The 26774-nt window shown below is 40.9% G+C and overlaps 1 protein-coding gene across 9 annotated transcripts in view; it reads right to left on the bottom strand.

The window, feature by feature from the left end:
* EYA2 (EYA transcriptional coactivator and phosphatase 2) overlaps window positions 1–26774 on the bottom strand; it is a 148946-nt gene that overhangs the window by 18609 nt on the left and 103563 nt on the right. For all 9 annotated transcript variants that reach the window (XR_014492023.1, XM_083358819.1, XM_083358818.1 and 6 more), the window contains 2 exons: window positions 25175–25258; window positions 5263–5352 (listed from right to left, as the gene is read on the bottom strand). Coding sequence is in view for 8 of the 9 variants with exons in the window: in XM_083358819.1 (XP_083214945.1) it covers window positions 5263–5352; window positions 25175–25258 (174 nt within the window). In the remaining variant the exon portion in view is untranslated. The remainder of the gene's footprint in view (window positions 1–5262; window positions 5353–25174; window positions 25259–26774) is intronic.

The raw sequence follows: 26774 nt of genomic DNA on the forward strand, positions 1-26774 counted from the left end.
CCTTTAATTTTAATTTTTATTTTAACTTCTGTATTTATTGTACGTTATTGTTGTTAGCCGCCCTGAGTCCTTCGGGAGATAGGGCGGCATATAAGTCCCAATAATAAATAAATAAATGAATATAATAATTAGGTACCAGGAATTAAGAGGCCTGTGATATTTTTAAGAGGTGAGAAATGAGAGGGGTTTTTTTGGGGGGGGGGAATTTTACATTCTTTTGACACAGACAAGAAAAAAGGAGATGAGATTCTGACACACAACTTTTTAATTAATGTCCATGTTTAGTTTAGTTTAGTTTAGTTTAATTTGATTTCTATACCGCCCTTCTCCCTAGGGACTGATAAGCAATTTATTTATTTATTAGATTTTTATGCCACCTTTATTACATTAAACTCAAGGAAGCAAACACACATAATACTTCTTCCTCCTCCTGTTTTCCTGGACAACAACCCTATGAGGTGGAGAAAGAGTGAGTCGCCCAAAGTCACCCAGCTGGCTTTCATACTTAAGGCAGGTCTAGAATTCCGAGTCTCCTAGTTTCTAGCCTGGTGCCTTAGACACTAGACCAAAACTGGCTCTTCGCTGAAATGGGAAAAAAGGACTTTTTTAACCTTTTGATATTTGCAATTAAAGAATTGTAGATCCTGATTGATCAGAAGATATGTATTTGTCCAATTTCTACTGCCCCTGGTGTTTTAGTATCCAAAATCACAAGCTCTGAGCCAAATTATCTTTGATTTAAGCCTCTAATTAGCATGGAATTAAGGGCCAAATAATATGATATACAGTTGAAAGAAAAAGTATGTGAACCCTTTGGGATTACATGGAGTTTTGCATGAATTGGCCATAAAATGCGCTCTAAACGTCATGTAAGTCACAACAATAGAAAAACACAGTCTGCTTAAAATAATACTACACAAACATTAGCTGTTGTCATGTTTTAATTGAACATAAGATGGAAACATTCACAGTACAGGGTGGAATAAGTATGTGAACCCCTAGCCTAATGACTTCTCCAAGAGCTAATTGGAGCCAGGAGTGAGCCAACCTTGACTCCAATCAGTGCGATCATATTGGATGTGTTGCTGACAGCCGTCCTGCCTTTTAAAAACACACACCTGTTTTGGGTTTACTGGTTTCAAGAAGCACTGTCTGATGTGAACCATGCCTCGCAGAAAAGAGCTCTCAGAAGACCTACGATCAAGAATTGTTGACTTGCATGAAGCTGGAGTTACAAAAGTATCTCCAAAAGCCTTGATGTTCATGTGTCCATGGTAAGACAGACTGTCTACAAATGGAGAAAGTTTAGCACTGTTGCTACTCTCCCTAGGCGTGGTCGTCCTGTAAAAATGACTGCAAGAGCACAGTGCATAATGCTTAATGAGGTAAAGAAGAATCCTAGAGTGTCAGCTAAAGACCTACAGAAATCTCTGGCACATGCTAACATTTTTGTTGACACATCTACAATAAGGAAAACATTAAACAAGAATGGAGTACATGGGAGGACACCACGGAGGAAGCCATTGCTGTCCCAAAAAAATATTGCAGCACGTTTGAAGTTTGCAAAAGAGCACCTGGATGTTCCACAGCACTACTGGCAAAATATACTGTGGACAGATGAAACCAAAATTGAGTTGTTTGGGAAAAACACACAACACTATGTGTGGAGAAAAAAAGGCATAGCACACCAACATCAAAACCTCATCCCCACTGTAAAACATGGCGGAGGGAGCATCATGGTTTGAAGCTGCTTTGCTGCCTCAGGGCCTGGAGAGATTTGTTGTCATTGATGGGAAAATGAATTCCAGAGTTTATCAGGACATTTTGCAGGAAAACGTACGACCATCTGTCCACCAACTGAAGCTCCGCAGAGGATGGGTGATGCAACAGGACAATGACCCAAAGCATACAAGTAATTCAACAAAACAATGGCTTCAACAGAACAGAATACGCCTTCTGGAGTGGCCCAGTCAGAGTCCTGACCTCAACCCGATTGAAATGCTGTGGCATGACCTTAAGAGAGCGATTCACACCAGACATCCCAAGAATATTGCTACACTGAAACAGTTTTGTGAAGAGGAGTGGTCCAAAATTACTCCAGATCATTGTGCAGGTCTGATCTGCAACTACAGGAAATGTTTGGTTGAGGTTATTGCTGCAAAAGGAGGGTCAACCAGTTATTAGGTCCAAAGGTTCACATACTTTTTCCACCCTGCACTGTGAATGTTTCCATCTTATGTTCAATTAAAACAGGGGTGTCAAACTCAATTTCACTGAGGGCCGCATCAGCATTGTGGTTGCCCTCAGGGGGCCGGGTGGGTATGGCCAGGGTGGGTGTGGCCTACTGGGTGGGCGTGGCCAGCTCTACATCGTTCGCATCAAGGGTGCCTATGTGGGCCTGGGCAGGAGTGGGACAGATCTGAGGGTCTCTGGCAGAAGGAGGGTCTCTGGGCCAGGGCCAAGGCAGTGGGGGCCATTCCCTCACTGTTTCCAGGATGGCTTCGTGGGCCACATGAAACCACTTCACGGGCCGGATCCGGCCCCCGGGCCTTGTGTTTGACATGTCTGAATTAAAACATGACAACAGCTAATATTTGTGTAGTATTATTTTAAGCAGACTGTTTTTCTATTGTTGTGACTTACATGACATTTAGAGCGCATTTTATGGCCAATTCATGCAAAACTCCACGTAATCCCAAAGGGTTCACATACTTTTTCTTGCAAATGTACATCTTTTATTAACTATAAATAGCAGTCACTAAGGGGACACAATTAGGAATGGAGCTATAATTCAAAGAGAGGGGATGAAATATTCTCTTCTCAATCTTGGCAGCTTTAAGATGTATGGACTTCAACTCCCAGAATAACCCCTATATAATGAAAAAAAAATTCTTTCTCCAGGCAGGGGCAGTGCAGTTACATCAGGACCAATAGGTCTCTCTTCCTTCCCATGATTTCTGTACGCTGTAGTGTGTGTGTGTGTGTGTGAGAGAGGGGGGGGGGTTTCAGTTTTTCCCCCCCATTTAGCACAATCCTGATCAAGGGTCTTCATAGTTTCTATTTAAACTTTTTTAAAATGACTGAATTAATAAACCATGTTTTGGGAAAATCTGCACACTCATTTCCATCATGAAATAACCCAATTGAACTGAATTAACTGTATTATTATACTGTGTATACTATTATTATACTGTATTCATCGTTGTGAATGCTAATAAAAATCACACACTGGGACCTTTGCATATATTTTACTTTGAAAATACTCAGAATTTTGACTTAAAAGTATTAATAAATGGAAATTACTATTAATAAGTAGAATCTAATAATTATGGGTGCAATATAAATATTTATGAAAATAAATTGATGTTATAAAGTTGTCTATTTTCTTTGGTTACCTGTTGAAAAGAATGCTATGTTATTCACGGATATTTCAACCACAACACAACGCAAACTGCTCCATTCAGCTTAGTAAACTAAACTGAGTATAATTTTAGCTCTGTAACTTTATTCTGTGGTTGTGTATAGCACATTTATTTTAGTCAGAGGACCCAGTTTGCCACATGTGTCATTATACTAGAAATGCCCAGATTTTTTAATACATAGCTCACAGATGTTAAATTTTGTGCTTAACATTTTAAACTTTAGCTATTATTTAATCTAGTAAAACACTATAACAGTCTAAAGTATTTTAAAATTGTCTTCAGTCTTCAGAATGGTAAAATAGAAAGAAAGAAAGAGCATATTTAAAATTATCCTGATAACACTTAAGCTTTTATCTCCATCTGTGGCCAAACAGCTAATCTGATGGAAGTTCTCACTTGGTGTCTACGATTGTGAGGGACTGTATGGGAAGTACTAAACTTAAATATAATGCCAGAAAGATGGCGTGCTTACTAATCCAGATACAATCTGGTATCAGGATAGTTTTATCTGGTTCTGGATGATGGTACACTCTCCTGAAGAAGCAGACCTCTGTTCTGGAGGGTCTCTTTGACCTATGTCTCCTAATATAGGAACACATGCAAGCCTTTACTCAACTTCAGCTGGGGCTGATTTACTGCATATATGCTAGCAATAGTCACAGGCTTTTGTCACCTTGCATTTGGACTAGTGTAACTTGCTGTACAGGTGCTGCTGAGAGGTCATTAAATCTCTCTTTCTCTCCCCACCCACCCCATAGAAGATGTGCTATTTTTGCTGTAGTACCCACTTTGTGGAAATTCTCTCTTTGGCTCCCAACCCTGAAGGCCTTTTATAAGACCTTAAAGACCTGGTTTTGTGCCTGTACTATGAATGAACAGAGCTGATGTCTGCTGAATGACCAGATCAACTAAAGTTTACATAAGGTATGCAGTTTGCATAATTTACAGAGAAAATATGCAGTCTTGAACTATATACCACAAGCCATAATCCTAAATTTCCTATTATGTGGAAATGAATTAAGTGGAGGGAAGACAACTTTTTCTCTCTCTAACTATATTAGAATTTGGGAGTGTGATAATTTTGTTTGCATGGTTGCTATGGTATTCATAATAGATATATTATTCTAATAGAAGAGAATATGTGTAGTTCAGGGTTGAACTGTGGAGTCTTTGATGCTCTCTTGAGCTGGGTTGTTTACTTGCAGACGTTTCATTACCCCACTAGGTAACATCATCAGTGCACTAATCAATGAACTGATGATGTTACCCAGTCAGGTAATGAAACATCTGCAAGAAAACAGCACCGAGGACTCCACAGATATGTTGTTCTTTAGATGGGTTTGATGGTGCAAGATTTATTTAGAAACAGCAAATGCCTAGATGTGAAGCAGTAAAATTGTTAATATTGTTACTAAATGAAACAAAAAAGCAAACATGCCAAATAAGAGGAAGCACCTTCACTGCAGTTCTTACTAAGTTGTGATAATTATCTCCATTTGATTATTATTATTAACTAGCTTAGTGACTTCCATACTTGTATTATGTAACAGGAAGATTACTGAAGCAAAAATTTATGCAAATCTGCTTTAGTTTTCTTTTCCTCACTTTGGTACATGGGACATAAACCAAGAATCATCTGCAACCTTCAAAGTAGTCCTCGGTGGAGAAGCCTCAGGCTGTGATTAAGTTGAACCTTATTTAGAATTTTTTGCTTCACTTGATAAAAGGAAGAAGCAAATGATAATTGTTTGAGCCAGCACCTCCGATCTAATGCCCTCCAGTTTTCATAATTCCCAGTTAGACGATAGAAGAAATAAAATGAAACAACATTAGTACCTACCTCCAGGTCATTAAAGAACAGATGTGTATCTGCAAGATTGAAAATCATTTCTTCCATCATAAGGCCTATCCGAACTGACGTAGTAGTGTCCTATTGGGGAAAAATAAAAGCTATTTATGTTTTTCTACCTATCAGTTTTGACTCTCAGAGTGAAAGTTCAGAAAAGTAAATATTTTTTTTTAATTTTTTATTAAGTTTATTGTTTAAAAACATTGGACACAGTACCAGCGGGCTGACAAGCCTTCTTGTCTACAATGTTCAAATATATATATATACATGTATATATGTACATCAAAAATACACTTAAATACACTTAAATTACAAATCAGTGAAATAACACAATATAAGCTAGTCTGTAAAACCTAATAGAGACCTTTCTTTTTATCCCTCCAAAGATACAATTTGTTCCAAATTCTATAATAATCTGATTGATCTTTATTCTTTAGTTCCAAGGTTAGTTTGTCCATTTCTGCGCAATCCCAAATTTTCCTAATAACCTCTTTTTCTCCTGGGATCTCATTCTTTTTCCATTTTTGCGCAAATGACATTCTAGCTGCTGTGATAATATGGATCATCAAATATAGCACATCTTTAGGATATTTCTCTTTCGTAATTCCCAACAAGAAAAGTTCTGGACTAAACTCAATATCTTGTTTTAGTATTTCTTTCAGCCAAATCCAAATCATTTTCCAAAATTTTTGTCTTTTACTGCAAGACCACCACATATGGAAATATATGCCTATCTCTTCAGAGCACTTCCAACATTTGGGAGATGCTGTTGTATACATTTTTGCTAGGCGGGCTGGGGGAAGATGCCATCGATAAAACATTTTAAATAAATTTTCTTTATAAGATGAGGCCAGTGTTATCCTTTTATTTCTGTCCCAAATTGTTTGCCAAGTACCTAAATCAATGTTATGTCCTAAATTGTTAGCCCAAATCAACATGGGATCCTTCACTTGCTCTTCAAACAGCTTATATCCCAAAAGCAATTTATATAATTTCTTTATCTGTTTGGAGTCTGGGCCCAGTAATATTTTATCCAATGCTGTTTCAGAGGTATATATCCCCCATTCTTTTTTTATCCTTCCTAAATCTTGATTGGATTTGTAAGTAGGCCCACCAATCGAGTTTTATACCTTGTGATTCTAGTTCATTCCTAAGTTTCGATTCCCCCTCCTCATTCATAATATCCTTGTATGAAATTATGTTACCCACATCAAATATATTTGGGTAAACAATCGCTTCAAGGGTGGATAGCCAGACCGGTACTTTAGTGTAATTGTGAGATCTAATTTTTTTCCAGGTATTAAGTAGCGCTTGCCTAATCCGATGTTTTTGAAAATGTGAGAAAAGACCTTGTTTCTCCGTCCATAGAAAAGCATGCCAGCCATATTGCAAATCGTGACCCTCTAAAGTTAATAGTCTTCTATTTTTCAAAATTACCCATTCTCTAATCCAACTCAGGGCCACGGCATGGTAATATAATTCCCAGTCTGGCAATCCAAAACCCCCATTTTCCTTCGTTTCCTGTAAATATTTCAATTTAATTCTTGATTTTTTCCCCTGCCAAACAAAATTTAATGATAATTTATTCAAATTTCGAAAAAACTTAGAATCGAGTTGTATTGGGATATTCTGGAACAGAAACAGAATTTTGGGCAGGATATTCATCTTGATGACAGTGATTCTTCCCAATAATGAGAGTTTTAGGTTTCCCCATCTTTCCAGATCACCTTTTATTTGATTCACTACATTATCATAATTATCTTTTTTGAGTGAGGTGCATCTAGCCATAATATTAATCCCTAGATATTTTATTTTCTTGACTATTTCTATACCCATGATTCCAGCCAAATTTTCTTTTTGTTTATTAGTCATGTTTTTAACAATCATCTTGGTCTTATTTCTGTTTATTCGCAGTCCGGCAACCTCACCATATTTAGATAGTTCTTCCAATAGATTTGGTCCCGTCTGATATGGATCCTCCATAATAAAAACCAGATCGTCCGCAAATGCTTGAAGTTTAAAGGTTTCCTTTTTAATAGTTAATCCTTTTATCTTTGGGTCATTTCTTATAATTCTCGTTAATACTTCAAGTGTCAATATAAACAGCAATGGTGACAGGGGGCAACCTTGCCGTGTTCCCTTTTGAATTTGAAACTTCCTAGATGCTTCCCCATTAATAATTATTTTTGCTTCCTGGTTATCATAAATTGCCCTAATTATATTTATAAATTTTTCACCCATATCCATGAAGTTAAGTTGTTGATGCAAAAAAGACCATTTAACATTGTCAAATGCCTTTGGGGCGTCTAAAAAAAGTAATGCCATCTGTTGTCCACTATGTAATTCATAATACTCCAACGTATCCAATATTATTCTAATGTTGTGCTTGGTGTGTCTCTTAGCTAGAAAGCCATTCTGGTCTACGTGTATGAAATCATTCAGAAATCGTTTCAGTCGTTCCGCTATAATTGATGTAAATATCTTATAGTCCGAATTAAGAAGTGATATGGGTCTATAATTTTGGATTAATGTATGGTCCGTATTATCTTTCGGGATGAGGGCTATGTTTGCCTCAGACCAAGATTTAGGTGTTCTTGCGCCTTCTAATACTGTGTTAAATACCTCCACTAGGGGTTGTGCTAAGATATTTTGTAGTTCTTTATAGATTTCTGACGGGAGACCGTCAGGGCCCAATGCTTTATTATTCTTTTGCGCATTAATAGCTTTTATCACCTCAGATAGCCGAATTTCCTCATTTAGCATATTTCTGGTATCTTCTGTAACCTTGGGTAGTTTGGCTTTTTGAAAATATTCCTCCATTTTCTCCACACTTGCCTGACTATCTTCTTTGTATAAACGCTCATAAAATTCCTGGGCTATAATTTTTTTCTCCTCTTCCTGGTGGAATATTCTCCCTTCCTCATCTCGTAGTTTGCGAATCCAGTTTTTTTCCTTTTGTTTTTTCAATTTATATGCAAGCCAACGGCCCGGTTTGTTTGCATTTTCAAAAAAGATTTGTTTCGTGCTTCTCAATTGTTGTGCTAATTTCTCTTTGTCTAAGATATTAAGCTTGTGTTTAATCAAGTCCATAGATTGTTTGATATTCTCTTTTTGTGGGTCTTGTTGGAGTATAACTTCTAAACTCTTATATTCCCCTTCTAATCTTTCCCGTTGTTGTCTTTTCCCCTTGTTCTTGTTTATCATATATGCCCTCGCTACCCCTCTCATTATTGCCTTGGCTGTGTCCCAATTATTTTGTACTGAGGTGTCTATAGCTTTATTTCCCTTAAAGAAAAAACTTAGTTCTCTCTCCATCTTGGATTTAAATTCGTCTTCTTTTAAAATTGCTCTTTGTAACGTCCATCTGGATATTTTTTTGGAGCCTTTCCAGCTAAATTTAATAGGATTGTGGTCTGCCCAAGTACCTGTCGCTATATGCACCTCGTCTATTTCAGAACTAATTTCTTTCGTCATCCATACCATGTCTATTCTAGACCATGAGTTGTGTCGATTGGAGTAGTATGTATATTGTCTAGCCATATGATTTCTTTCCCTCCAGACATCTTGAATATTTAGGTCATTAGCCAAGTTGAGAAAAGATCTCGGTAGAGTTCTTCTTCTCTTTTTCCTAATTGTCTTACCCATATAATCCAAATTTATATCTAGGATAGCATTAAAATCTCCTATTAAGCAGACCTCCTCATAATCAATGCTACATATCTTATTGTGAAGTGTTTTGAAAAACAGTTCTTGGTTATGATTTGGAGCATATATCTCTACCATCATGACCTTCCTATGATTTATTACAACCTCGACTATCAGTATTCTACCCTCTTTGTTGTTATAGATTTGTTTTGCTATCAATTTTGGGTTTACATATAATGCCACTCCTCTCTTTTTCTTTTCCTTAGAAAAGTAAATATTATGGGCTTTAATTCTGAAAGGACAATTTCTGCTGTAGAAGGATTATTTTGATGAATAGGCTATAAGTGTGATTGTGTTCACACATCTGAAACACTTCTAAAAGTTTTGCAAACCTTGCATATCCTTGTTTGTGATAAAAATCTCATCCTATATGCCTATAAGCTAGAACTTGTACATAAGAAGTTGTGTTTTGCTGGGTGTTATCAGTAATTATTATGGGTGTACAAAACTAATCAAGAGAAATGCTTGAGCCCTGATCAAGGGTTCAGGACCCTTGTTTCAAAAATAATTCCATGTAGTGAGAATAGGCCTAACCACTTTAAGTAGTAGCTTCACTTGCTTTGTGATGAGCTCATCTGAATAATTTTGTGCAGTGCTTTTTTTGTAAAAGAAAAAGGTGCCGGAACTCACACATGTCATACAACCCGCCTTGCCTATCCTACAAGGTTCCATCCAAAAAAGGTGCCGGAACTCCGTTCTGAGCGTTCTATGAGAAAAAAGCCCTGATTTTGTGTGACCCTATTATTTTTTCATATAGAATCCACAGTACCATCTCTGCACTGCTCATTCTCATAGGAATCCTAATTCATTTTCTTATTTTCCAAAGGAATAATTTTAACGATAGACATTAAGATCAGAAGAAGAGGTTCAAATCACCGTTAATGTTGAAGGTTGTTGTGATATTAAAAATATGATTTTGATCTTATTAGAGGATCACCATACAGATACAGGTGCAAATAAAATGCAATGGAATCTATGGGCAGCTCAACCTGCTTTTCTATCTTCAAAAAATGCAACATCACCATGAAAGTCAAGTAGTACTGATGTCACACTTTGTGACCTCAATACTGATCAGGATGGTGGTAGATAGGAAAGATTATTGCCAGAGATTTACACATGTGGTCTCACTTAGTTTATCCTCCACAATCTGTGTTTTGGTCTGTAATAAATATTCAGAGTTAAAGCTTTGAATAGAATAATCTGTTTGATGCTAGCTTGAATGGGAACATTTATTAAGTTCCTGAAGCTCCTTTTTACTGGAAAAAAAAAAGAAAAATTGTTCCACTCACTGAAAGACCCTTGCACAGATGAAGGTGAATGTGAACTAAGGAATGTGAGTGCATGAAAGGACTGTTTGCTACACTCTGTTGGAGTTCCTTCCTTGTGTTTATTAGCATGACTATGAAACTCACTGTCCCAAAATAAAATTCACTTCAGGCTCTGAAACACTGGCTCTTAGTTTTATTTTGAAAACAGACAACAAACAAACATTTCCTTAGACTTGTTTTAAAAATGTATTTAGTGATTTCTCTCTCCATTTTTTTCAACTGTCTGCCCCTATAAATTTGGCTGGATTTCTGCTTGCAATTCTTCCCCAACTCTCCTTCCTCCATCGTCACCAGTAGAGCCCTTGCTGAAATGGTAATAGGAAGTTGAAGGCAAATTTATCTTTGGCAATCTCTCAAACGCAAGTCACCCTTTGTCTTTTCAGTCTCTCCTTCCAAATCATTCGCAGTTAGGCTTAGGTTTTAAGTGGTAAACTGTTAAGACTTGTATGCTGCCATTTGTGAACGGGCAGGGCTTGAGTGCTCTTCCATCTTACCCAGGTGTCAATTCATCTGACATTCCAAATGTTTGTGTCATGAACTTCTACATCTCTTTTGCTTTTCAAAAAGCAAGCCACACACACACACACAGACACACACACACAAAGCTGCAAGCACCAGCTACTCTTGTATTGAAACAATCAGACTTTTCTACCTTCCTGCCAAGTACTTGCTGATGCCATGAACAAATAATGACTGTTCCACCAGGAAGAAAGCATTAATTAAGTGTATTTGTCAGATTTCCATTCTACAGGGAGGGGGGGGTTATCTCTTGGAGGTGTCAGCCAAAGGTGAAAGGCAGATTACTACACAATGAAAGGCCCTCCAAGTTAAATCTCATCTTTGTGGTTAGCTTTTAATAATAAAGTTGTCACCAAAGAGTTTAATGGTTTTAATTTGGTTTAATTACTTGGAAATGGAACCAGTTTGTTTGCTTGTATTAACTAGAAAGAAAGGAGATTGGGAGGGGGAGAAAAGAGAGTGTGCCACATGCCTGAGTGAGGATAGGCTAGCTTTATTCTTTAGTTGTCTGAGTGTTATGCCTTGATGAGAATATAAGAAAGCAATTATACCACTTAGTATAGTTTGTTTGAGTTCCAGAACAAATTCTACCTCTCTCCACCATACCGTTTGTTCCATTCTTCTCTAATTATTTATTTTAAAATGTTGCTTAAGGGAATCATTTATGTCAATAAAAGAGTCAGACTGGGTCTCTTTTGACAACTGTTTTTTTTAATAAGCATTCATGAATCTTTTCATAAAACAAATTCATATAATGGCAAATTAATGGTTGCCAGGAGGCACAGGCATACATAGGATTAATATAAGATTCTTGTATACAGAAGAACGGAAAATGCAGTATACCGTACTTTCAAATGTTTAAAATAGATTTTTTTAAAAAATCATACCAATTGTTTTATATAAATTACCAAAAATTGAGGCAACCATTTATATAGCAGGGTGGCTTAATGAGACAAAATAAAGTTTTTTTGCTGCCTTAGGAATATGTATGGTGTTTTTCCTCCCAGTTATGCCAAACACTATTGCCTCAGACTGAATGGAAGAAAATGCTGTATACAAGAGTGCTTGTATCTTCTATTGCAGTGGTTCTCCACCTTTTCTTCACCACAGAGCCCCTTTAAATACCTTTTGTGGCCACGGCCCATGGCCACAGCCCACCAAGACTTCACTCAAGATTTAAATCATAACATTTCTTCAAGACTTTGTGCACTTCCTATGACATTGTGGCCCCCTAGGTATCTGTGTACCACAGGCTGCGAATCACTATTCATTGCATATCTGGTGCCTTCCAGCAGAGTGGATGCCTTTCAACTCCTGTCATTGAAATGTTTCATGTCTTTTCTGTTGCAGACCCTTCCCTCTGATATGTATAAATCCTGCCTCTCTCAAGATAGGTACAAATCCCACTTCCAGGCCTGTCCCTGCTGAGTCTGTTTTTGAATGTTGAGAATGTTGTGGGTAGTCCAATCAAGATGTTTTAGTTCTGGTTTTAATTATGCCCTCTAAGCCACCCAGCGACTTTCTCGGATTAGACAGCTCTAGTAAATCTAATCTAATCAATACGCATGAAGAAAAGGGCTTGTCTGTTTTTGTTAGGCATTTCCCACCCTTAATTGGAGGCCTACCCAACCATCCTTGAGTTGGCAGAAAACATCCCAGTGGCTCTTCTCCCTTGAAGTCTATTGGGTCCCAACCCTGTTGTGATCTTGCAGATCTTTAAAAAATCTGAGTCTTTTAACATGCCCTGGGACTGGTGGGTTTATTTATTTATAATTCATACTGTCTTATTGGATTTCTGTCATGTGATCATGATTGGGCTTCATTTTGTTCTTTTCCTGAATGTCCCATTGGATACTGTTGTTCATAGTTTGGTCATTTAGACTATTCTTATTTTCTTATTTATTTTGGCTCTAATATGTAAACTGCCTAGAGTCACCTATATTTATTTAAATAAATGTGAAACTAACAAAACTAATACTAAGAAATTTGTCACTCCCGTTGCTTATTCCTATTCTGCTTCTACAATTTTGTATTTATCCACTGATTTCTTTTGCTGGTAACAGTCCAACAGATTTTATACAAGCTGAGGTTGCCCTTGGACAGTGGTAGAGTAAAGGAGAAAAAACTCTATTAATTCTGATGTAGCTGAGGGTGACTTTCGACTGCTCTGCTCACAGTCTGTAACTGCATCTCCTCTTAGGAGACACAGCTGTGACAAAATATTGGCAGGGCACGTTTGTATCCTGGCTAGGTGCAAGGGAGGAGAGACCTTCAGACATATACGAAGGTGTATCTTTATTCAGCCAGTCTTTTCACTTGTGAGTAGAGATCCAAAGAGGGGGAAAAGTAGCCCATGTGCATCTCTGCACACTGGCCACAAAAGGAACACAAAAAGCACACTATTTGAAAAGGCAATCCCTATGTTATTAATAATTTTTAATCCACATATTTTCAAAGATAATTTCATCAACTACTCAGTGGATTTTACAACAGCTGCTAAAAGTAAACCTGGGCCTGGGAGATGGCAAGGAAGAAAAGACTAAGTAAGAAAATCCTGTTGAAGAGATAGGATTTACAAATGAAAACTTGTATTTTAATAATCAGTAATGGAGATAACAGCAACGACTCTAATTATCATGCCTTGCCTTCTCTACTTTCATGTCAACCCATGAAAGACAAATAAAGATAGTCCTCGACTTACAACAGTTCACTTAGTGACAATTCAAAGTTACAATGACACTGAAAAAAGTGACTTATGACTATTTTTCACACTTATGACCGTTGCAGCATCCCCACAGTCACGTAATTTACATTCGGATACTTAACAAGTGACTAACAGTTACTGTATGACAGTTGCAGTGTCCTGGGGTCATGTGATCACCTTTTGCAACCTTCTAACAAGCAAAGTTAATGTGAAAACCAGATTCACTTAACAACCATGTTACCAATTTAATAACTTCGGTGATTCACTTAACAAATGTGGCAAGAAAAGTCGTAAAATGGAGCAAATCTCACTTAACAAATTTCTCAGTTAGCAACATAAATTTTGGGTTCAGTTGTGGTCGTATGTTGAGGACTACCTGCATATTCTAACATTTCCTTTTTTAGGTTTTTCCCATACTTTTTTTAAATCAAGAGATCCAAACATCAAGGTTGCCCTAATATTTGTATATCTTGATTTGAAGAGCCAGATTTGAGAAATAAAATGTGAAGAGGATGAACATGTGTCTGAAACATAAAACAGCTCCATCTTTTTCTGGGACAGTGCATTGGCCAAACAATGCTAGAGATGCATTCGGATTAAAATGTTCATGTGAGGTGCCAAAGAGGTGCTCATGCATGCGCGAAATCATACTTTTGTCTTAGATTCCAGATTGCTCCACAGTCATAGCACACTCTATTCCAGTTCTCTTGCTGTACCCTCACAGCAAATGACAAAATGTTCTTGAAGCTGCCTGCATTCATTGTATGCTTTCATTATTTAGCACTGAATATATGATTCAGCTTCCATCTGCCTTAAGCAAATATTTCCATCTTCCTAAAAAAACCCTTTCCAAATTTCATTCATATTGAGTTAATCCATCCACTTATGAATTAAAGCTTATTTGTTTTTATAATCTATTTGAGAGAATTCCAAAGAATTGTGTCTTTCTTTTGAAGGGCTTGTTCTGCCCTTTTCCCTTCTAAGTTTCATTTTTCAAGAAGGGTGTCTCATCATAGGCTCCAGTGGCTTTTAATATTCCAAGGTACCCAGTGCACACGAGTAACAAAATGTAAATAAACACAGCTGAACCAGGAAGAGTGAGGGTTTTCTCATTAAAGAAATAAAATAAACAGATGCTCTTAAGCACTTTGCCTCATGTTTGTCAAAGGAATAGAGGACTCTTCAGATGCCTGTACAGCACTGATGGGGCCCATACTTATTAGGCAAATTCCCAAACAAAGCAAAGAATACCCAAATTGGCTAACAGAGGTCAAGGGAGAAGCAGATAGTTGATCTGAACTCAAGCAATGAGAACCTTTACAAACCAAACAAGTGGCTCTGACCCTCTACAATTAACTTTTTAAGTGCCAGTTTTTACTTCTTCCTAGTACAAAAATAGTAAAAGTAAAGTTTTAGTTAGTAAAAGTACAAACAACATTTCAACTGCTTTTGGGGTAAGGTATTAATTTTAAGACAAAATTACTTTTGTCTTACATTAAAATTATATTAAATCTCAGCTCTGCTAATTTTTATGAGAATTTTTCATGAATGATCCAGTGACAAATTGTATTCCATCCTGCTTTATCTTTTGAGTAAAGTATATTATAGGAAAACAAGTATTTGAAAAGGGTGTTTAAGAAAGTAATTATTCATAATATAACTGTATTCTTAACTCATACAGTTCACAAAAAGGCACTACTGTCAAGTTCCCAAAGTATGGGCTTTTCAAGTGACTCTGAGGCATCGTTTACCTTAAAAGTCCTTTATTAGCCTAATACACCGGCAAATGCTTGCTCGAAGGAAGCTGGAATCTGAAATCTCCGCCCCTTGCACAATATATTAAAACACAATTCTCCACCTTTCTAATTTTGTCATTAATCATATTCTCCAATTAATTTAAAGAATCAGTTTCCCTTCCGTTAGAAGACCGCCAAAGCCTTATCTTCTTTAGGGAGAAAAATGGCCTTGAAAAGTGCAATCCTACTCATTCCCCCTCCTAACCTTAAACTAAAACAATACACGTCTTAAAGCAATACACAAGTTTAACATATGAAACGGCTACTTCTTCATCTCTTGTCAAGCAATAACATTCAATGTTAGCAGCGTTGACAACTACTTTGTCAAGTTCAAATACATGCCTGGTTAAGAATATAACAAAAAGACTGTATAGTGCAGACATGTCAAACACAAGGCCCGGGGGCCGGATCCGGCCCACGAAGTGGTTTCATGTGGCCCGCGAAGCCATCCTGGAAACAGTGAGGGAACGGCCCCCACTGCCTTGGCCCTGGCCCAGAGACCCTCCTTCTGCCAGAGACCCTCAGTATGTCTAGTTTAATGAAGAGAAGGACTAGAGGTGACATGATAGCAGTGTTCCAATATCTCAGGAGTTGACACAAAGAAAAGGGAGTCAAGGTATTCTTTCAGGAGTCAGGCACCTGAAGGCAAGACAAGAAGCAATGGACAGAAGCTAACCAAAAAGAGAAGCAACCTAGAACTAAGGAGAAATTTCCTGACAGAACAATTAATCAGTACGACAACTTGCCTCCAGAAGTTGTGAATGCTCCAACACTGGAAGTTTTTAACAAGAGATTGGACAACCATTTGTCTGAAATGGTATAGGGTGAAGTAGCCAAGGACCACTCGGGACGACAGGCTAGTAACAACAGATTTATTTAAGAGCAAAAGGCAAACATAGAATAACTCGTCCGGCTTTTATAGCCGGCAGCTGGTAGTGAGGACCAATCAGCGGTGTTCATTTTGGCGCCCTGTCAGGCAGGGACCAATCCGCGTCGTCTTTTGTTGACAGCTCCGGCTTCCGCGTGTCTTGGTGTTTTGACAGCCGCGAGCTGTCAGTGGTTGCGCCTGCGCTGTACGGTGGATGCTTTGACAGCTCAGGCTTCTTCGTAGTCCGGCGTTTGACAGCCGCGAGCTGTCAGTGTGGCGCCTGCGCGGTGCGGGGAACTTTGACAGCTGTCAAAGTTCCCGCGTGTTTTCTTGTCAGGCTGCTTTTAGTTTATACGCTTGCTGCTGCCGTATTATTTGAACAGTTAACATATATACATCTCTCTCAGGGGATTGTTTACGTATATAACACACCCCTTACCCCTCCCCTGGTGCGTTTCCGTCTTCTTGGATGTTTGAACCTGCCCACTGATAGTCTTTTAGGTAGGTGGGTGGTCTCCGATTCCTGTTTGAGCGGCGAAGGGGTGGAGGGTGGTGAGGTTCCGGGTCTTCGTTTTGGTGTTCTTCTTCCTGGTTTGGAATAGGCAGCATTTCCGGTGGGAGCTGTATGCTGGCATTGGTTGGTTGCCCAGAATTGTGTGGTGGTTGTCTGGGTCTGAGCTGATCAATATGGCGGCGTATGTTGCCCTGTGCTTGCGTAGCTATAAGGTATGAGATGGGCCCTGTTTGTTTTATTACTGTTCCTTGGACCCACTTGTTTTTATCTGTGTATGATCGTGCCCAAATCAATTGACCTGGGTTGAGTGTGCGGGTAGGGTGGGGGTGTGGTTCTTTTTCTGGATACGTGTCAGGGTGCAGTCTGTCCAGACGTGTTATTAGCCTTCTCCCCCATCTTAATTCTGCTGGTGATTTGCCGGTCGTAGAGCATGGTGTTGTGTGTTGTGCTAAGAGGAACTGGCTGAGGCGCCTCTGCCAGTTTCCTTTAACGAATTTTTTTAATGCTTCTTTCGTGGATCGTACCATAATTTCAGCCATTCCGTTTGACGAAGGGTGGAACGGCGCCGACGTGACCAGCCTAATACAATTCTTCATAGCGAAGATCTGAAATTCACGAGAGGTGAATTGAGGCCCGTTGTCAGAGACTATGGTGTCAGGTAAGCCGTGCGTAGCGAATATTTTTCGTAAAGCTTGAATAGTGGCTTGGGACGTTATTGTTCTAAGGGGGGTGACTTCCAGCCATTTTGAGTGGCTGTCTACTACAATTAAGAAACTTTGGCCTTGGATGGGTCCCGCAAAATCTACATGTATACGTGACCAAGGGTTTCTTGTTGTCTCCCATTTATGGATTGGAGCCTGGGGTGGTTCATTCCTGGTCTCTTGACAGGTATAACACCCACCTACGTACTTTTCTATTTGTTTATCTATGCCTGGCCACCACACATAACTTCTAGCCATCGCCTTCATTTTTACAATTCCAGGGTGACCTTCGTGTAAAATTTGTAATGTTTGGTCTATGTTTCTCTCTGGTATGATGACCCTATTTCCCCACAGCAGGCATCCTCTATGTGTTGAGATCTCATTTTTTCTGTTATAATAAGGTTGGAATTGAGGTTGTGGATTTTGAGCTGGCCATCCTGTTGTGGCCCATTTGAGGATTCTGGCAAGTATTTTATCTTTGGCAGAATTATTAGCTATGATGTTTGCAGTCAGGGGGCATTCTGGAAGTTGGGAGATTGCTAAAATCTGGCTGGCTGGGGCTGGGTCTGGGTCCCTGGTTTGTATGGGCAGTCTGCTGAGGCAGTCAGCATGACCCAATTCTTTACCTGGTTTATGTATTAGTTGATAGGAATAGGCTGCTAAGAAGGTTGACCATCTTAGCATTCTCGGGGAGAGAATTTGTGGAGTAGTTTTGTTCCACGTGAATATGCCTAGCAGGGGTTTGTGATCTGTAATTATAGTAAATGGTCTTCCATACAGGTAATCGTGAAATTTTTTGACCCCTGCTACTATTGCTAGGGCTTCCCTGTCGATTTGGGCGTAGTTTCTTTCAGCTTTGGTTAGAGTGCGTGAATAGAAGGCTATGGGTCTTTGTGTGCCGTCCTTGAATATGTGACTTAAGACAGCCCCGATTCCATAGGGAGAGGCATCGCAAGCGATGCATATTGGGGTGTCCTCCCTGAAAAGGGTGATAGTTGAACTGTGACAGATAATCTTTTTTAATGATTGGAAGCTATTCTCATGTTCTTTGGTCCAGGACCAAGTTGTACCCTTGTCTAGGAGTCTGTGCAGAGGCTCCGCAATAGTGGCCTTATGGGGGATGAAGGCATGGTAAAAATTTAACAATCCTAAAAAGGATTGCAGCTCTTGCTTATTCCTAGGACTGGGTGCGGTTTGAATAGCCTGTAGTTTTTCTGAGGTGGGGTGGATGCCCTGGCTATCTATTTTGTACCCTAGGAATTCAGTGGATGTGACTCCAATAGAGCACTTTTCCCGCTTAAGTTTGAGGCCGGCTTCTCTGAGCCGGCTTAGCACAGCTGACAGCCTGTCAGCTAAGTTCGCTTCGTTTTCTCCGGCGATGAGAACATCGTCGAAGTAGGGGCAGACCCCGGGTATTCCTTTCAGGGTCTTCTCCATGATACCCTGAAATATACCCGGGGCCGCCGATATGCCAAATTGGAGCCTCTTTACCTTAAAGGCACCGCGGTGGGTGACAATTGTCTGGGCCTCCGCAGTGTCCTCAGTGACAGGTAGCTGTTAAGTACGCCTGAGCGAGATCGAGCTTGGCGAAAAGGGTGCCCGAGCGGATGGAAGCAAATACGTCCCTTACCGCTGGCACCGGGTAGGCATGGGGGCTGAGGGCTAAGTTGACTGTCGCCTTATAATCAGCGCACAGTCTCACTTCCCCATTAGGTTTGATTGGGGTGACGATAGGGGTCTCCCAGGTTCCCCCTTCTGTGGGCTCAAGCACCCCTAGTCCTACGAGGCGATCAAGTTCGTTTTCGATTTTTTCCTTAAGGGCAAAAGGTACCCTCCTGGCTCTTATCTTAACTGGTTGGATTGCAGGGTCTAACTGTAAGGAGATGGGGGGACCCGTGTATTTCCCTAAAGTGCCATCGAAAACGTCGGCGAACTTATCGCAAACGGCTTCTAGGCTGGGTGTTAGGATGGTGTTAACCCCAGTTAAAGCGATACCTAATGGACTGAACCAGTTTAGTCCTATCAAATCGGTGCGGTTCCCTGGTGTGACTAAAACCTCCAGGGGCCCCTTGAACCCCTTGTACTGCACTACGACCCTGGCTTTTCCTTCCACCGGAATGGGGGTTTTCTGGAAGTCAGCTAGGTGTACCTGAGTTTGTTTCAGGGGGATTTGTCCTCGGCCCTTCTGACAGATCTCCTGATAGGTTGTTAGAGAAATTAAGGAAACTGCCGACCCGGAATCTACTTCCATGTGGCAGGGCACCCCCTGAATCCTGACCCAGATCTTAACCTTGGAGCTTATGCTGTTTACCCTGTCCACAATCTCTACCAGGGGCCCTGGGTGGGGTTCTCTGCTGGCCTGGGCAGCTGGCCTACCTGGGGGGTTTGCCTCCACCTCATTGATGTTGTCCCGGCCCTTGCTGCGGCACACCGGCTTGATGTGGCCGGTCTTCCCGCAATTGTGGCATTTCGCGTTCCTAAAACGGCAACCTCCTCGGGCATGATTGCCCCCGCAGCTGGCACAGGCGGCTCGTTGCTCATAACGCGGTGGCGGTGGAGGGTTCCTGGCTCCCCGGCGGTCCGACGTCTTTCCCCTTCTCGGCTGTCGGTGCTCCATTCGGCGTTGTAGGGCTTCTCCGTCGGTGAAATCTACCGACTCTCCGCTGTCGCTGAAGGCTGCGCTTTCCTGGTAGACGGTCGCGGGGGTCTCTGGGGTCGTGTTGGTCGGCTTCTTCTTGTGGCTGTGTTCGTATGCCATGATCTCCCTGGTCAGCTCGGCCAGGTTCATGTCGGGTTTGGACGTCAGTTTTTTTTGTAGTTTCTCGTCCCTCAGACCGATCACCACCTGGTCTCTGATGCGGTCTTCCAGGTCGGGGAAGCAGCAGTTCCTTGCGGCATGCCTGACCCCGGCGATGAATTCGTTGGCGGGCTCGTCCTGCCGTTGTTTCTTTTGCGCGAATTGCACCCGCCAGTATAGTTCTGATCGAGCCGGCATGTAGTATTTGCTCAGCTGGTCCACCAAGTCCGCGTAGGAGACTTCAGTGATGGGCACTGGGCTGAACAACCCGACGGCTGCATCGTACACCGGGGGCCCGCTGATGTACAGCAGAGCGGCGGCCTTTGCTCGGTCGTCAGTGATCTTACTGACGAGGAGGAATCCCTCGACTTGGCCGAGGTGTGATTGCCATCTCTCGGGATGGCGGGTATCAAACTCCCTCACACGGCCGAAGTTTGCCATGTCGTCCGGTCCTGGGTTGCTCCGATGGAAGTTAAAACTTCCGTGACAGCTCTTGCCGGGAACTCCCTTCCTCGGCCGTGACTTCAGCTCCGGAGCGATCCCACCTTCGTCGCCAATGAAGTAGCCAAGGACCACTCGGGACGACAGGCTAGTAACAACAGATTTATTTAAGAGCAAAAGGCAAACATAGAATAACTCGTCCGGCTTTTATAGCCGGCAGCTGGTAGTGAGGACCAATCAGCGGTGTTCATTTTGGCGCCCTGTCAGGCAGGGACCAATCCGCGTCGTCTTTTGTTGACAGCTCCGGCTTCCGCGTGTCTTGGTGTTTTGACAGCCGCGAGCTGTCAGTGGTTGCGCCTGCGCTGTACGGTGGATGCTTTGACAGCTCAGGCTTCTTCGTAGTCCGGCGTTTGACAGCCGCGAGCTGTCAGTGTGGCGCCTGCGCGGTGCGGGGAACTTTGACAGCTGTCAAAGTTCCCGCGTGTTTTCTTGTCAGGCTGCTTTTAGTTTATACGCTTGCTGCTGCCGTATTATTTGAACAGTTAACATATATACATCTCTCTCAGGGGATTGTTTACGTATATAACACATAGGGTTTGCTGCCTGAGCAGGGGGTTGGACTAGAAGTCCTCCAAGGTCCCTTCCAACTCTGTTATTCTACTTTCAGCATTTATAAAGAGAAGGGTAGGTACTGGTGGAAAATGCCCATGCCTTCATCTTTCCTTTCCGTTTTTTTCACAGGCCCCTACTCTTTCAAATTTGCAAGCCTGTCTTTTAACAGGGGCTTGGTTATGCATCATTGAAGGAGAAGACCAAAAGGAGGGAAGAGTTAGGAAAAAGCCAAGAAAGAAGACAGAAGAAGCTGAGAGCTGAAGTTTCAAAGAAGACACCAAGCAATTCATAGACAATGGAAGGGAATGTTGGTGATAAAATAGAACGTTGATGACAGTGATAGCCTAAGCCAGGGGTAGGCAACCTCGGCTCTTTTATGACTCATGGACTTCAACTCCCAGAATTCCTGAGCCAGCTGGCTGGCTCAGGAATTCTGGGAGTTGAAGTCCATGAGTCATAAAAGAGCTGAGGTTGCCTACCCCTGGCCTAAGCAAAGCCCAAAGCACCAGCATGAGTGATTAAAGGCCCAGTATAGCTTTCCCATGAAATTGGACACAGAGTACTAGTACCAAACAGGCTCAAAAGCCGGCCAATGAGAGACCAAGTTCTGACAGCTGGTCTCATTGAACTGATGAGAATAGGAGCCCTTAAGCACTGTCAGCCCCCTCATAAGGGCCCAGACTGGCAGAACCAATCTTCAATGTACATATATGCCATACCTTAAAGAAACAAGCTAAAATCTGTACTTTGGGGCATATCCCATGTATTGCAAGACTTTGGAAAGTCCACAAATTGCCAATTTTGATTGAAACCATACAATATGGCAGCAAACAATAACTGAGTTATTTAATACCACTTGATTATTTTAATACCACTTGATTATTATCCTGCCTTTCTGCATTCTCAGCACACCACTAATATATGTGAAGTTAGTGGCTCATCACTAACTATGAAATATCTGCCAGGTAAAACTTCAGAAGTTTCTAGAACTTTCATGTAAAGTAATTCTAGAACGAAAGAGCTCAGGATATGAACAAGAGATAAATTCCAGCAATTAAAGTCTCTTATGGACATGAAAAGCTATTTTAAAAGCTAGTAGGTGATTTTTTTCTCCCATGGAAAATCATTACTTCATTCCGATTATGTTTCCTTTTCTGCTGCTTAGTACCAAAAAAATATTAGCGTAATGTACTTTCCCATTTCTAGCCCACCTGTTGAGATCAAAAAGCTAGAAAAGCGAAAAGAAGACAACCTTAGAACAATGTCAAAATACACCAGGTGTTCGCAGATCTTGTGCTGACCTCAGTTGTCCAGAGATTTTGTTTTAATATACACTGGTTTTGCAACTGGGGAACTAATGCCTGTCATGTGTAATTAATGATGGATTATATTGCAAGATTTGCATGGGAAACCTACTGAGTATAGAGTATGAGAACTAGCACAACTAATATAAGCTCATCGTTTCCACAATTAGCAAAGGGAAGGTGAGTGCATGCAGTTATTTGTATGGGGGGGAAAAATCACTACATAAGAAGTTTTTTCAAAGTCTTTCATGTTTTTTTCCTTTTGATTACACTCTAAGACTGATAGCTAATTAACTCCTGCAGAACATAGTGCTTGCTATATTCATTTCTTACCTTTGTATATTTATTTCTGCCTTAACTCTGTTTTTCTATCATTATGTAAATCTTTTACCTTGACTTTATTTTTTTCTCATTAACAACCTGTCTGAAGAAATATTGCTTTTCAATAGAGTGATTAAAATGGATTGCATAATCTTTACCAAATCGTTTTGTGTGAAAACAATTTCCTAGTACTTATTGCCTAATAAGTTCTAATGGAAAAGCTTGACATGAGATTTGCCTATTGGATCCAAAAGCAGAACTTCCCCTTAGCTCTTCAAAAAATTTTATCCAGTAAAACATCCATGTGTCACTTCCATGAAATGAGCTTAATGCTGGTCTCCTCCACTCTCCTAAGGCATCAACACATTCCTTATCTCAAACTCCATCTGCCTAGATCAGACATGTCAAACTTGCGACGTCGCGTGACGTCGCGTGACGTATCGGAGCTTTTTCCCCATTGCCAGCAATGGGGTGGGCACGGTTTCGTCACGACACATCCGGCCTGCGGGCTGGCAGTTTGACACCCCTGGCCTAGATGACCAGATAACTTAATCACAATTGGGTGCTGGAATTGCGGGTTTTGAGAGAAGCGGTCATGTGAAATCTCACTTAATGACTGTTTTACTTAATGACTCAGATTTTTGATTGGGCTTCCCAGAATTGGTTACAAGATGGGCAGCAATATAAATATTTTAAATAAATTAATTCCTGTCCCAGTTGTGAACATAAGTCAAGAAATACTTGTACTTATATTAAACACAATGCATAATATCCAGTATTTCATTTGTAGCTGTTGCTGGAGCGTTTAAGTTTCAAGCAACCAACCTTTTAAACAAATGTGCTGACTTTTCACAGGGAAAGGTTAGAATATGTAAAAAGGCTTCAGAAAGTTTCTGTATCATCGACATTTTGGATCTTTTTACATGAGTTCAAACTTTAAAGAGGGCAATAAATCTAAGCTTTGGTTTACTTATCCCGATTGTTGTAGCCATCATAAAGTTAACAGCAGCTGGTAGAATCATAAAATGATGTCAAATCTTATTTCTGCAGTCATTGCTACAAAAGTCAAGTCTATTTAAATAACTGCCAAGTTAGTAATCCCATTCTAATAAATGGCAAATACAGCCTTCTCCATACCACATGAAAGAAGCAACATGATCTAATATCAAAAGAATACAAGCTTATTTTTTATTGGTTAAAAAAAAGGTTTCTACAAGTTAATACCTGCTTACTTTAGAGTTCTGTTATTTTTCTAGGTATTTTGTGGAGCTTGTAGAGGTGTAAAATCTGTGAATTATGCACATTATAATATTTGCAGAGAAACCCTCTAGTTAAATGTTGCATGGAAAAATGCAATTATTTTGTGGCAAAACCAAGTTTGCACCTGATATATGGGAGCAAAGAATATGCCTGAAGTTACACAATGTTGTCAACATCCAATTTTCAAAAACAAACAATTGTGAAACAGTTTTTAGACATGTTGGTAAATCTCTGCAGGAAGATTCTAAAAGTGACAAAAGTGTAATAATTTTTAACTTGAGTTATATTTTTAATATGCTTCACTGTAATGTTGGATAGGTGCGGAATAGTTGGATGGGTGCGGAATGAGTTCTTCTATAAAATTGAAAGGAAACTTGTAGAGATCGTACATTTAGAAACATGTCCAACCTCCTTAGCATTACAAAGGATAACTTTAGGCATTTCAAAAAAGTGATGCAGAAATACCTTCTCCTGTTGGCAGAGAAGTTTGCCCCACACACTCTGAAAATTTGGTTCTTCTGCTTCATCTGGGACCCCAACTAGGGTCTGCTACATTGGGGGTGGTTGACTGGGTAGAAAAGATGCCCACACCCAGGCTACCCATCATCTCATATTTTTTTTTAGCTTTTTTAATTTAATTCCTCTATTTTAATTGTCCGACTTTTTTTTACTTTTTATCATATTATAAGCCAGAGATGCTGTATCAGTGAGATGGGGGCATAATTTAATAATTAATTAAATAAAAAAAATGTTCCTGTTCTTTGCTGACATCCAGGTATTCTTGTTTAAAGGGGAATCCAGTACTAAGTTCAAACTATGAACTTGACTTTTCAAATACAACTCTTAAGTACAAGTGCATTGTTAAAGTAAGTTCAGTTGCCATAACTGAACTTTCAGACAACCTGGATGACTGAGAGTCTTCATTGATATACTAGATGAGTAACATTGGTTAGGATTCTGATGCCTTTACTCTTACAATTCTCAATGAATAAACAATAACATTGGAAAATAACACAAGTGAACTCAACAGTACCTTTCCATATCTGGAGGCAAAAGTTCCCGTGAGTAAGGAGTGAAAAATAATTATCGTCTCATCCAAGTCCCATACAAACACACGCTGTCATAGGAGTGGAAAGATAGAGAAAAAAAATATACCAATTACTGGTAGAAATATACTAATTTTGAATTAAATAACTATGTAAATAAGAACCTCCTTGCTTCCTCTTAGTGATCATGCTTATGTGGGGCATTACCTCAGCTATTTGAAAACTTCCTGTTCCTAAGATATCTCACCCTTTTTTCTTGCCATCCCAGCTTCCTCTTACTGTCAGAGTCCCAGAAGAATGCTTCCTTGAGATGCCTCCCTTATTTATTTTAAACTGTTCCAAAATCTGAGGCCAAAAAAACAAAAGCACCCTTTTCTTTGAAGTAGTTAGAACAATTTCCTAGTCCCAATATACTATTCTTCTTCTCTATCCCCAGTCTCGATGAGGGGCCCAATTATTGGGACCCTGAGAGATGGCCGGGTAAGGCCAGGGGCTCTCGATATAAATTTAATAAGAGGCCCCTGGTTAATTTTTTAGTCAAATTTTTTAGGGGGTTGGGGAGGGGGGTGGGGGGTAGTGGTTGTCTGGCTGTGGGGGGTAGCCAAACAACTGTGTTGCAGGCCAGGCCTGGGTCTGACGGCGTTCGGGGAGAGCGGGGTGTGGTTACATCTGGGGCTCCGGAGCGGGTCGTGGGATTGCCGATTCCCACGACATTGGGGTATGGCAGCAGGCGTATGGACAGAGGGCCGTATCGTTACTGGGAGGGCCGTCTCCGCTGTTTACAAGCGGTGAGGCGCTCCGACCCTCTGGTTCTTCCCTGAGGTGCCGGGAGCGAGGATGTGCAGCCTCCTGAGCTCCGGCTGGTGTACCTGAATGCTAGGTCCGTGGTTAATAAAGCTCCCCTCGTTAGGGATTTAGTTGAGGGTGAGCATGCGGACCTGGCCTGCATCACGGAGACTTGGTTGGGCCCAGAGGGTGGGGTCCCTTTGGTTGACCTCTGCCCACCAGGCTTCCGGGTGCTACACCGGCCACGAGCTCATGGCAGGGGTGGGGGAGTGGCGGTTACCATTAGGGAGACCTTATGTCCGCGGGAGACCACCGTTTCTCAGATAGTCGGGTGTGAGTCTCTCTTTATGAGATTTGGTCCTGGGGCGCAGTTGGGCTTGCTGCTGGTGTACATTTCGCCTAGTCGCACAGCGGCAGCCCTGCCCGAGCTGCTCGATATCCTCTCGGGTTTGGTGGTTGAGTTTCCCAAACTTATAGTTTTGGGAGACTTCAATCTACCATCCCTGGGAGGTTCATCTGAGCTAGCTCGGGAGTTCATGGCTTCCATGGCGGCCATGGACCTGACGCAAGTAATTTCAGAGCCAACTCATGAGGGAGGCCACACCCTTGACCTGATTTTTTTATCTAGACGGTGGTTGGATGATCTAGGTGGGGGCTCTCCATTTATTATGCCCCTGTCATGGACCGATCATCATCTCCTGCGGCTGGTCTTCCGCTTTGCCACCCCCCGCCGTGGGGGTACGGAGCCAATTAGATGGTACCACCCCAGATGCTTAATGGATCCTGATAGATTCCAAGCGG

The sequence above is a fragment of the Vipera ursinii genome (assembly GCF_947247035.1).
Source record: "Vipera ursinii genome assembly, chromosome: 3".
Lineage (NCBI taxonomy): Eukaryota > Metazoa > Chordata > Lepidosauria > Squamata > Viperidae > Vipera > Vipera ursinii.